Here is a 12,104-nt window from a genome sequence, read left to right as displayed (position 1 = left end):
GCCTCACTCCTCCCCCACTTGCACATTCTTTCTCAAATAAATAAACTTAAAAAAAAGGACAAAATGGCATTGTTTCCAAGCCAAAACACCTGACAGAATTTATCTTGAGCAAAACTAAAACAAGAAATAACAAAGAACAAAATTCTTCAGGGAGAAGGAAACACAAGAAGAAATGAAGAACAACAGGAGTGGCAAATATGTGGGTAACTCTAAATGAGTAATGACTGTAGAAGATAGTGATACCATCTTGTGAGATTTAAAATACAGCTGACTTTGAACAAGGGTGTGAACTGTGCCGGTCCACTTACACAGGGAAATTTTTTCAATAAATAACATATAGTATTTCTAAGTGTATTTCCTCTTACGATTTTTAATATTTTTTCTCTAGATTACATTGCTATAAAAAAACAGTACATAATCTATAGTACATACAAAATGTTTACTTGATGGGCGCCTGGGTAGCTCAGTGGGTTAAACATCTGGCTTCGGCTCAGGTCATGATCTCACGGTTCGTGGGTTTGAGCCCCGCATCGGGCTCTGTGCTCGCAGCTAGCTCAGAGCCTGAAGCCTGCTTCAGATTCTGTATCTCCCTCTCTCTCTGACCCTCCCCTGCTCACGTTGTCTCTCTCTCTCAGAAATAAATAAAATATTAAAAAAATTAAAAAACAAAGAATAAAAAACCCCAAAATGTTTACTTGACTGTTTATGTTAAGTGAGGCTTCCAGGCAACAGTAGGCGGCTATTAGTAGTTAACATTTCTGGGGAGTCAAAATTTATGTGTGAATTTCTGACCGTGTGTGGGGTCGATGCTGCGTTGTTCAAGGTCAACTGTAATGTAAAATTAAAATGTGTGAAAAAACAAAAGATGCAGGGAGAGCAGTAAATGGAGTTACAGGCTTCTAAGGTCAAGCCCTGCCTAAAAAATGGTGGAAGTAGCAATTCATACTAGATTCTAGTCAAGAATCCAAAGCATGATCTTTAGGGCAATTTCCAAAAGGATAATGAAAGATCTGTAATTAACAAGGTAATGGGGAAAGACAAAAAAGATTAATTCAAAAGAAGGCTAAAAGAGAGACTGACACACAGACACAGACAAGGGAAAAGGACCGTAAAATAGATGGGATGAAAGGAAACAAGTAGTAAAACTGTAGTCCTGAACCCACGTATTTCAGTACGATTACATTAAACATAAATCTAGATTTTCTAATATATAGGCAACTATTTTCAAACTGGGTTTAAAGCACATGTTCAATTTAATAATTGAAAAGCTAACACCTCTGGAACCACCACTCAGGTAGACACATTTTATATAATCAGCATCTCAGAAACCCATGTGCCTCTATCCTGTATTATAAATCTCTTTCATTAATAGAATTTGTAGTGCTAATTTGTGTTATTCTTCAGATTCACCATCTAGCCTTGACTTCCTACATAATGTTCTTTTTTTTTTTTTTTTCTGGCTATATTTGACCTTCATTTGAATAGAATCCAGACATTCCATGTTTTTATGGGAGTAACTCATAGTGTCACGTGTGTTCCTCATTTCCACTAATGAACAGAATTCCACTGTGTGGATTTACTGCAATTTATTGTTCTGGTCAACCGTAGATGGGCTTTTTTTCCTTCTAGTTTTTGACTATTATGGAAAATGCTAATAAACATTCCTCTACATATATCCTATTGCACATTTAAAGAGTATGTTTCAAAAGACGGGACTGTGAGGTCAAATGATAGTCAGATCTTCTATATTTCTAGATTAACGCCAAATTTTTTCTAAAGCATGATACCAATTACTCTTCTGACAACAAAATGTTAAACAAAATCAATTCCTTTATTGCAAAACCTCTCCAGTACATCTGGTGTTGTCAGAGTTTTAAATGTTTTACTTTTCCTTACCTGATAAGAAATGGTATCTCATTGTGGCTTTAATTTGCATTTCTCTGATTACTAATGAAGATAAGCACCTTTTCATATGTTTATTTAATGGCCATCTGGAATTCCTCTTTCCTGAAATACATGTACAAGTCTTTTGCCCATTTTTCTTTTGTATTATCTGGCTTTATATTCACTGAAGTTCTTTTATATATATACCCTGGGTACTAGTTCTCAAAAGGTTCTCTTTGCTGTCATGTGTCTTCTCTAACTTGATGGCCTATCTTCTCACTAAAATTATAGTGCCTTGAGAGAAGAAGTTTCTAATTTTAATGTGGTACATTCAAAAAACATTTTAGTGTCATCAATTTTTTATTGTATTGCAAAGGTATTTGTGTCTTAAGAAATCTTTCCTTATTTGAAGTTCACGGAGACATTCTATAGTCCCTTTTAAAAGCTTTAGAATTTTCCTTTAGCTATTTAGTTCCTTAATCCATGTGAGACTGATTTCTATGTATAGTCAGATATAGGGATCCAATTTCTTTCATATTTCTCTCAACAAGAATAGCCAAGTGCACCAGTTCCTAAGTCCATCATTTCCCAGATGAGGTGCCACATACTGTCCATCACACATCACATACACACATGTGCACAGGTTTCCGGATTCTCTGTGACACTGCTCATTTGTCCATCACTTGTCAGTATTTCATTATCCTCAGCACTGCAGTTTAGTAGTGTCCTGACACGTGGCGGCAAATTCCTTCCTTTTTGTTTCTCTAGTTGATGGATATCTTGAGTCTCTTAATCCACTGCATTTACACACAGATTTTAGAATCAAATCATCTTGTTGAGTTCCATAAAATTACACATGGGGGAACTGACTGAAATTGCACTCTATAAATTAATTTGAACAAAGGTGAGAACATTCTATAAATACTGTGTTGCACAACCCCTACACATAGGACATCTCTCCACTGAACTTTTCTTTAATCTCTCTCATGGTTTTGTTAATTTTCTTCCGTTATTACATGTCTTAGTGAATGTATTCCTACTTTAGCTAGTGCATATATTTGGTGCTACTGTATTGGTATGGTATCTTTAAAAAATATCTTTTAATTCTCTAATTGTATCAGATATCCAGGAATATAAATGATTTCTTATACATCTGAAATGGTCCATGTTGCTAACCTCTTATTAATCCTAATAACATATCAGTAAATTACATTGCATTTCCTACATTATATACCTACCCCAGTCATCCAAAGATAGTAATAATATTTCTCCATTCTTTTTAAATCCTCTTTATTTTGACCTCTTTTTCTTTCATTAGCCAAGAGATCCAGTATAATGTTAAAGTGATGGCCATAGGCATCCTTCTATTTTGTATCTCAAGGGAAATACTTCTAATATTTCAGCATCAGATATGTTTTGGGGTTTTTGTAGATATTCTTTATCAGATTAAGGATGTTACCCCCCTATTCCAAGTTTGCCAGGAATTTGTTTTTTATTCATAAACAGGTATTTTGTCAAATCTCAAATCCTAATGACTCTGGTCCTGGCAAATTCCATTCACTGAGTTTTTTACTGTCGAACCAACCTTGCGGCATTCCTGTGACAAACTCAGCTTCTATAGACTGTTGGGCTTGGCTTGCTAGTATCTTCTTTAGGATATCTGCATCTATCCTGTGGGTAAAAGTGGACTGTAGTTTTCCATTTCTGTAAAATGTTAAAATTGACTTTGGTATCAGAATTACACTAGATTGTTGTATCTAGTCTCAGAAAATGAACTGAAGTATTTCCTCTTTTTTTTTTATTCTTTGGAAGAATTTTAACACTGGTGTTGTTTCTTTCCTCAGTGTTTTCTAAAACTCACCACTGAATCCACCCATCAGGGTAACGTTACACACATTTGTTAGCATGGCTGCCTGGACAAGTTCCATAAATGGCAGGTTCTCCCTTTGTTATAGAGCAGAAGGTAGATTGTTCAGATCATAGAAAAAGCAGTTGACAAATATGCCATATTGGTCTACAAAATGCTTTTTTAATGGGGTCTTCACTTTTCAACTTCTCTCATTAGCATTTTTCTTTTTAGTCACTTGACGAGTTTCAGCACGCACGTTAAGAAGTGGTAACAACTGGGGCACCTGGGTGGCTTAGTCGGTTAAGCATCCGACTTTCGCTTAGGTCATGATCTCGTGGTTCGTGGGTTCGAGCCCCGCGTCGGGCTCTGTGCTGACTGCCAGCTCGGAGCCTGGAGCCTGTTTCGGAGTCTGTGACTCCCTCTCTCTCTGACCCTTCCCTGCTCACGCTGTCTCTCTCTCTCTCTCTCTCTCTCTCCTAGAAATAAATAAAACATTTAAAAAAACAAAAAACAAAAAAGAAGTAACAACAGGGGCATCTGGAGGGCTCAGTCAGTTAAGCGGCCGACTTCCACTCAGGTCATGATCTGGCGGTTTGGTGGGTTCTAGCTCCGTGTCTGGCTCTGTGCATTGACTATGCAGACCTTGCCTAGGATTCTCCCTCTCTCTCTCTCTGCCCCTCTCCCACTTGCACTGTCTCTCTCAAAATAAATACTTTTAAAAAAATTAAAAAAAAAAAAAAGGAGCGGTAACAACAAAGATTCACTGAAATGGAATTCCTGCCTTCAAAAACGAAATAAATGCTTTCTTCATAGCAGCTTCCTGGCTCAACACTAAAATGAAGGCCTCATTATCATGGAATATTAGAGTTTCTTCTGGATGTAAATTCCCAAATACCAAGAATCTACTGCAAATGGTGTAGATTTGTGATGCTTCTCCTTCACTGTGTCATCTCCTTGAGTATGCGTGGTTATTTGAGGGAAAGGATGTCGTTCCTCAAATAATGGCCATCCTTTAGTTAATTTATTTTTGGTTATATATTTGTGTCCACTTAAAAGCTGGAGTATAATTTAAAATGTAAAAGTAAAACCTTAGGACATTTTAAGGAGTTAATGTTTAGAATAAATAAATATCATAAAGCTCCCAAACTGTTCCAAATCACCACAACAAAGTAAAGAATTCACCAAAGTGCCCCCCCACCTCCCACCATCAATCTAGCCCGGAATCAGAAATCATTTTCTTTGTTAAATCCAATGATTTCTTCCCTACCAGCTCCAAATCTTTTAGACTAGGTCAGGGGTTCAGGGTCTTGGATGGTTTATTTAGACAAGTAAGTTAGCCTGTCCATTCTAATTTGAAGTTACCACAACACTGCTTTCAACCTCAAGGAAACTAATCATTTTAGGCACTGTTTCCCCACTCTTACCTTCCTACCCTTACTCTCCTCTGTAATTTTTGTAAGCCACTGTTTTACAGGACCTTGACTCTTCCATGTATAGAACACAAACCGTGGGAGTGATCAAGTGACCACTCTGACCCTCACACTAAAGCTGGAAAAGACCACAAGGGAAAACCCAGTCCCCTAGTCAATTCTAAACTTTACTTAGTTTTTTTGTTTTTTTAAGTAAACTCTACCCACAATGTGCGGCTTGAACCCACTACCCAGAGATCAAGTCACATGGTCTCCCGACTGAGCCAGTCAGGTGCCTCTAATTTAGTAAAAACAAACCATGTATAACAACAATGATAAAAGGCCTGAGTCATCAATTCCGTTTCTTCACAACAGACAAGAATGAATCTGAACAATTTAAGCTGTTTTATGCTTGAGAAATGTATGTTTACCAGCACATACTTACATAAGTATGGATTTTTATAGAAATGCCTACCTTTTAGAAACAGCATCATGTTCTCTTAAATTAATCTTTTCACTCGCATTTTCTGAAAGGTTAGAAGGCTCAGAGCTCATAGAAGTCTTTCTTTCATCTGGACTGCTGATGCACTCTGGATTCTTATCCAAATTCGTCTTTGAATTTGTAACCTGTTAGTTGGGTGAGGGAAAAGCAGTAAAGGAAGTGGAGTGTTACCACTTGTATTCTTCCCAAATTGACAGGTAAACTTTCACTTGGAAAATGTTCTCAAAATATTCTTGAATGCATATGGCAAAACATATGTTAAGTTATATGTATTTCAATGGCTAATGACAACAATGGCAGTTTCTCTGCCAAAATGAATTTAAAAACTACTTCTAAGAAATAAAAACGATAGTTAACAAATGAACATCTTAGCTTGAGGGGAAAAGAAAAATAAATACCTAAGTACTTAGACAACATTTTATGCCTACTAGAATACATTTTAGGAACTCAGAAACAAACTTTAACAAGCAAAGTTTTACTTTCATTATATTTCTAACAATAAGTGAAAACCAGAAATAAATCAAATTTCCAACTTGTTCTTCCAGCTGGTGAGTTTTGCTTAAAATGTGGAAGCTGAAGCACTTAGTACATGCTTTGGTTGAGAAATTGCAGTATTTTTTTTTTAAAGTTTATTTTGAGAAAGAGAGAGAGAGGGAAGAAGAGAGAGAGCATTTGCTGACAGTGCAGAGCTTGATGTGGGACTTGAACTCACAAGCTGTGAGATCATGACCTGAGCTGAAGTTGGACACTTAGTTGACTGAGCTATTCAGGCGCCCTGAGAGCTTGCAGTACTTAAAATATTTGTGTTTGTTGGGGCGCCTGGGTGTCATTATTCACCACTATCAACCACCACGGCAAAATTAACACAAAAGTGACATTTATTGAACATTACACCCAACATTCAAGTGTACATGGAATATTCACAGGAAAATGAATATTCATGAAATATTCATGGAAAAGCATATCTTGGGCTATATATTAAGTGTTAATAACTTTCAAGACTGATATTTTACATGGTATGTTCTCTAATCAAAATAATTAAATTAGATATCAATAAAAATGATACAAGGGAAGTTAGAAATTATTTTCAACTGATGGAAAACAAAGGTACAGTACATCAACGATTATAATCTCTGTAGTTAGAAGTGCAACATCTAATCACTGAGAAGGCGCTTAGAAAATATTTAGAAAAAGCACTGCTTAGAAGGAAATTTATAGCTTTAAAATGTTTTCTGGGAGAAAAAATATTAGAAAGTAATGTTCTTTCTCACTTAAGAAGCTGGGAAAAGAAAAAATTATATCCAAAGTAAATACAGGGAAGGAAATTATTTTAAAAAAACAACGGAAAAGAGATTAAGTAACAGAGAATTAATAAGATTTTTACTTATTTATCTTCTAACGCAATTTATTTAGCGAGAGAGAGACCAAGAGACAGAGCATGAGCAGGGGAGGGGCAGAGAGAGAGGGAGACACAGAATCCGAGGCAGGCTCCAGGCTCTGAACTGTCAGCACAAAGCTTGATGTAGGGCTCAAACTTACGAGCCATGAGATCAGGACCTGAGCCGCAGACACTCAATTGACTGAGCCACGCAGGCACCAAGAATTAATGAGATTTTTAAAACTCTAGCAAGATGGATCAAGAAAAAAAGAAAACACGAATTACCAGTATCAGAAATGAAACAGAGGGCATCACTACAGACCTACGAATATTAAAAGGACAAGAAAATTTTGTCAATAATTTGTCAACACATTCAACAACTTAGATAAAACGGTCACATTCCTTGTGAAGGTAACTTACAAAACTGATATGAAAGAGAAAAATGTAAATTGCCCCACACCTCTTAAAGAGTTGGTCTTCCTATAAAGAAAGCTCTTGCCTAAAGAGTCTTCAGAGATGGATTCATTCAAACATTTAAGGAAGTAATAAAAGTTTTACACAAATGTTCAAAAAACAGGGGAGGGAATGCTTCCCAATTCACTTACTGAGGCTAGCCTGCATAAATACAATATCAAAGAAAATAAAGACACTACAAGAAAAAAATTCAGTGAATGTACACTGAAGATTAGATTCAAATTTTATATAAAAAAATATAAACAGATACGAAACTCCAATGATACCCTTGCTGAAATACTTTAGAAGTATACACTGCAAAGTGTATTTTGATGCAAAATACATTAGTATTTGAGAATGCGACAAATATAGAGATGGCTTAGGAGATGGACTGAAAGATATATGACACAAATCAACATATTAAAATAGTAAAGGTAGAATTTAGGTGCCACGGATACAAGGGTTCACTGTTACATTTTTTCAACTTTGCTGTAGTGTATGTTTTAAGTTCTTTATCATGATAATATGGTGGGGATGGGGGCAGTCTAGGCAATTACAATTCACCTTTACTCAATTATTTTACTTTTTTATTTTATTTTATTTTACTTTATTTTATTTTTTACCTCTTCACTCACTTGATGAAAGAAATAATAAGGGGCATTTGGAGGATACCCTGGAGGGTATCTTCTCCAGAGAGAGCATCATAGGAACATTCTAAAAACAAACGTATTGTCTTTAAAGCTGACATTTGCTTTCTTAAAATCCAACTACCTATAATGTGGGTCATTGAGATAATTAAAACTCCTATATGTTCATACCAACCTTACAGTCTGTATTATTGGTTAATACATTTGGTTCCAAGCAATTCTTTTGAGATTGCAGTATTACTTTAATACGTCTCTGAAGTTTGGATATTTTTGCCTAGAAGAAAAAGAGGAAAACAAATCTGAAACCAGAGTACAAAATACTATATAGGGATGGAGGGAAAACTATGTATTTGCCAAAGCAGTCTTATAATACTTAGGCATCCACTCAGATAAATGAGAAATTCTTATATAAGCAAAGATTTAAATCATGTTTGATGCTGATATGCTATTTAAGAATGTAAGATAAAAACGCCCAACTTCTAGCTGAAGCACAATAAAACTAATGTTGGCACAAACACCAACCAGGCAAGTAACATTAGAAAAGGAGAACAAAACAAAAACCCTCAAACGGTGTGAAACAGGCTCTACAAGCTCCAATACAGAATATATTTTGAATTAAAAGAAACTGCTTATGTATTAAGTCTGTCAATTGACACAAAATTACTGACAACAGAATAATATTCCTAAAAGTATCTAACAAGGGCCAATATTGCTAATAGATTCTATTGCCCATTGATCTTAAACAGGTACAATCTACATCTCTAATCAACACGATTCATGTAAATAGTATCACAAGAATTACTCAGAAGTAAATTCATATATACTATACATGAAAACGCATATATACTATATATAAATTCATACATACATATAGTATACATAATATAGTATATAAAGCTTGTGGTCAAGGATCAGATTCGGGTCTACTTTATGGTCTCCCTTTCCTAACGTGTAAAATATCACCACATTCTACTTCCAAATTAAATCAAATGAAATTAGAAACTTACGAAGAGTTCATCAGCTATTGCTTCATGTTTATTCCTGCACTGTGTCTTCCCAATGCGTTCAGTCAATTCTTTCAGTTTGTTATCAAATAGTTTGTAACTTACACTATTTATCTCCTGTCGAATCAAATGTTTGACCTAGAATTAAAACAACAACAAAACACCCCGTGTTTCACATTTAAAAGCAATTTTATTTTCTACTCCTTAAGAGTGCCTGGGGCACCTGGGTGGCTTAGTCGGTTAAGCATCCAACTTCGACTCAGGTCATGATCTCGCAGTTTGTGTGTTCAAGCCCTGCATCGGGCTCTGCTGACAGCTCAGAGCCTGGAGCCTGTTTTGGATTCTGTGTCTCCCTCTCTCTCTCTGCCCCTCCCCTGCTCGGACTCTGTCTCTCCCTGTCTTAAATAAATATTTAAGAAAAAACCCAGCTTTGTTCTTTTCTGGATTTACTGTAACCAATAAAATATACTTTTTTCATATTTTTATGTTTATATGTATATCACTATAGGGGTAAGTTTTATAGAAATTTGAATATCAAATTTAGCCAAACATACCCATAATATGGATATGTTAGAAAAAATTAAATTTATTCTCCCAGTGCTAATTTTAGTTTCCTATAGTTTCTGCTAAATTCCATAATACCTATTAAAGGAAAGGTAAAATGCTATATCCCATTTATATTTTTTAATAAGCATAACTGACACCTGTATTCCATAAAAAGGCTCTCCACTTGTCTGAAAACCAGAGTCCAGTGAACGTGGTTGGTTGCTCTGTAGCAGATATGAAGCAAATTATGAAAGTCTGAGCCTTGACCCAGCCATTAACAAGCTATATGACCTTTGGGAAGTCCCAGCGTCTCAGCTTCATTTTCCTTGTCCACATACGGGTAGGTAATACAATGGTGAATGAGTGATGCTCACAGGATTTTTATAATACAAAAGGCTAATATGTGAAAGAGCTCCAGAAAATAGACAACAGTGAATTGACATAAAGGAAATAAATATGCAAGATAATCCACTTTACTTGCATAGGTTTTTTTAGGGGGTGATTTTCCTATTGTTAAAATTGAAAGAGGCCAGGAACAATTAGGAACAACCAATGCTGTTGGGCATAAAGCATATGAACAGTCTGTAGTAGCTATCACATAAAACCTTAATGCATTTCATTGCCTGGCTGTTTTTTAGAAAACAGAATGGCCTATTTTCAGGAAGCATAATTAATCTCAATGCCCACTGTTATGAATATATATATTTTGTTCAACCATATATATTTGAAACATCCACTGTACTTTTTTGAATTTGTAACCCTCTGTAAGCTGCTTTCATAACACAGTAAGTAGTCTCTTTTAATAATAAGACCTGTCACGATACACTGAAGGTATTTATTGGTAATATTTATATTTTTCCCCTAAATTCTTGCTTCTTGGTTGTCCGAAATTAGAACATAGCTTCTATATTAACTCTTTTATGCTGGTATCATCTGGATGATACTCTGGTATTTTATTTGATTATTCCCAAGGTTTTTCTTTCATATTCAACATTACTCTTCAACATTATCATCCACTTGATTTTTTCTGTAATGCTTAACATTTCTTCAATGATCTTCTCAACATTAGGTATAACTGTCATGTTTACTTTCAAACTGTTAAGTATTTGATTAAACCAGTAAGTGCTCAAAGTATGCATATTATGTAAATAAGTGCTCAGAAACACATACTATTTTTCCTGACAGGCGTTACCTGTTACCCATGTGTGGTTTTTATGGGTTTCTCCATGCCTGCCAGTTCAATGGCTGGGGCCAACAGGTAAAGCTCATGGTTTTGGTTTTTGTTTTTTTAATTAAAAAAAAATTTTTTTTTAAACTTCATTTTTGAGAGTCAGAGAGAGACAGCACAAGCAGGGGAGGGTCAGAGAGAGAGGGAGACACAGAATCCGAAGACAGGCTCCCGGCTCTGAGCTAGCTGTTAGCACAGAGCCCGACACGGGGCTCGAACCCATGAACCACGAGATCATGACCTGGGCCAAAGTCAGACGCTTAACCAACTGAGCCACCCAGGTGCCCTGGTAAAGCTCATGTTGAGATGATCTTGGAGAAACTATCTAAATGCCTTGAATATGGAAATACTGTTTTGCTAATAAGTGGAGACGACACAATGTTTGCGTACCTTCCCTGGTGACCAAGAATCATTATGGGACATTTGTTAACATCACAGATTCCTAGGCCCTACCCCGAATTCACCAAACAGAATTTCCTGGAAAAAAGGCCTGGAAAGCTGTATAATTAACAGGCACCACCAGTAATTCTTAACACATAAGTGTGAGAAAAGAGTAGCCTAAAACAACAGTCTTCAACTATTAGTGAGCTCAATAAAAACCACGATTTAAATAAGTAAGTTTTCCTGGTGATTCAGATTGAGGCAGACACTTAAAACTTGGTTATTTAAAAGGACCAACTGCCCACCTACGGGTGATTACTCTTGGTTAGAGTGGTGATGTTCCTCATAAAGAAGGAAGATGTAATAACCTCCACCAAGTACCTCATAAATGTCTTCTGTTGATGGTAATGTGTCCAAAGTTATGGTATCAGTTGGAAATCCTAGGTATCATTTGCAAATGGCAGCCAAGGTTGCCTAAAGATTGGAGAAAGACTGGCAATTGTGCATTTCCAATCTGCCTCAACTTCCTAAGATGAGGAACTCCATTTATCTATGGGTAGATGAATAACCTGGACTTTAGAAGAAAAACTCCTCCACTTCACCAATTTAATTGAAATCAATGAGGCCAAGATCCTTAAGAATCTCAAGAAAGAAGAGTCAAAAGCTCTGGGACTCTCAGGCAAGAACAATGTCAGAATGGTAGGCCCTATTCCACTGGGAATCAAACAGGAAAAACAGATAGTTATGGTTTAGAGAATTAACTGTTTGGACAGGAATTAAAATATCAAGTGATAAAGGGATACAGGTATGTTGTTCCAAAGGG

The 12,104-nt window shown here is 36.0% G+C and overlaps 1 protein-coding gene across 3 annotated transcripts in view; it reads right to left on the bottom strand.

Moving 5' to 3' along the window:
- Positions 1-12,104, bottom strand: part of ATF7IP2 (activating transcription factor 7 interacting protein 2) — a 58,068-nt gene that overhangs the window by 26,419 nt on the left and 19,545 nt on the right. For all 3 annotated transcript variants that reach the window (XM_039244359.1, XM_039244358.1, XM_039244360.1), the window contains exons 4-6: positions 9,130-9,264; positions 8,298-8,396; positions 5,618-5,769 (exon numbers count right to left, since the gene is read on the bottom strand). In XM_039244359.1, coding sequence (XP_039100290.1) covers positions 5,618-5,769; positions 8,298-8,396; positions 9,130-9,264 — 386 coding nt within the window. The remainder of the gene's footprint in view (positions 1-5,617; positions 5,770-8,297; positions 8,397-9,129; positions 9,265-12,104) is intronic.

This window comes from Hyaena hyaena, unplaced genomic scaffold (assembly GCF_003009895.1).
Source record: "Hyaena hyaena isolate Hyena2069 unplaced genomic scaffold, ASM300989v1 scaffold_238, whole genome shotgun sequence".
Lineage (NCBI taxonomy): Eukaryota > Metazoa > Chordata > Mammalia > Carnivora > Hyaenidae > Hyaena > Hyaena hyaena.
This window is presented reverse-complemented; position numbering and strand designations above follow the sequence as displayed.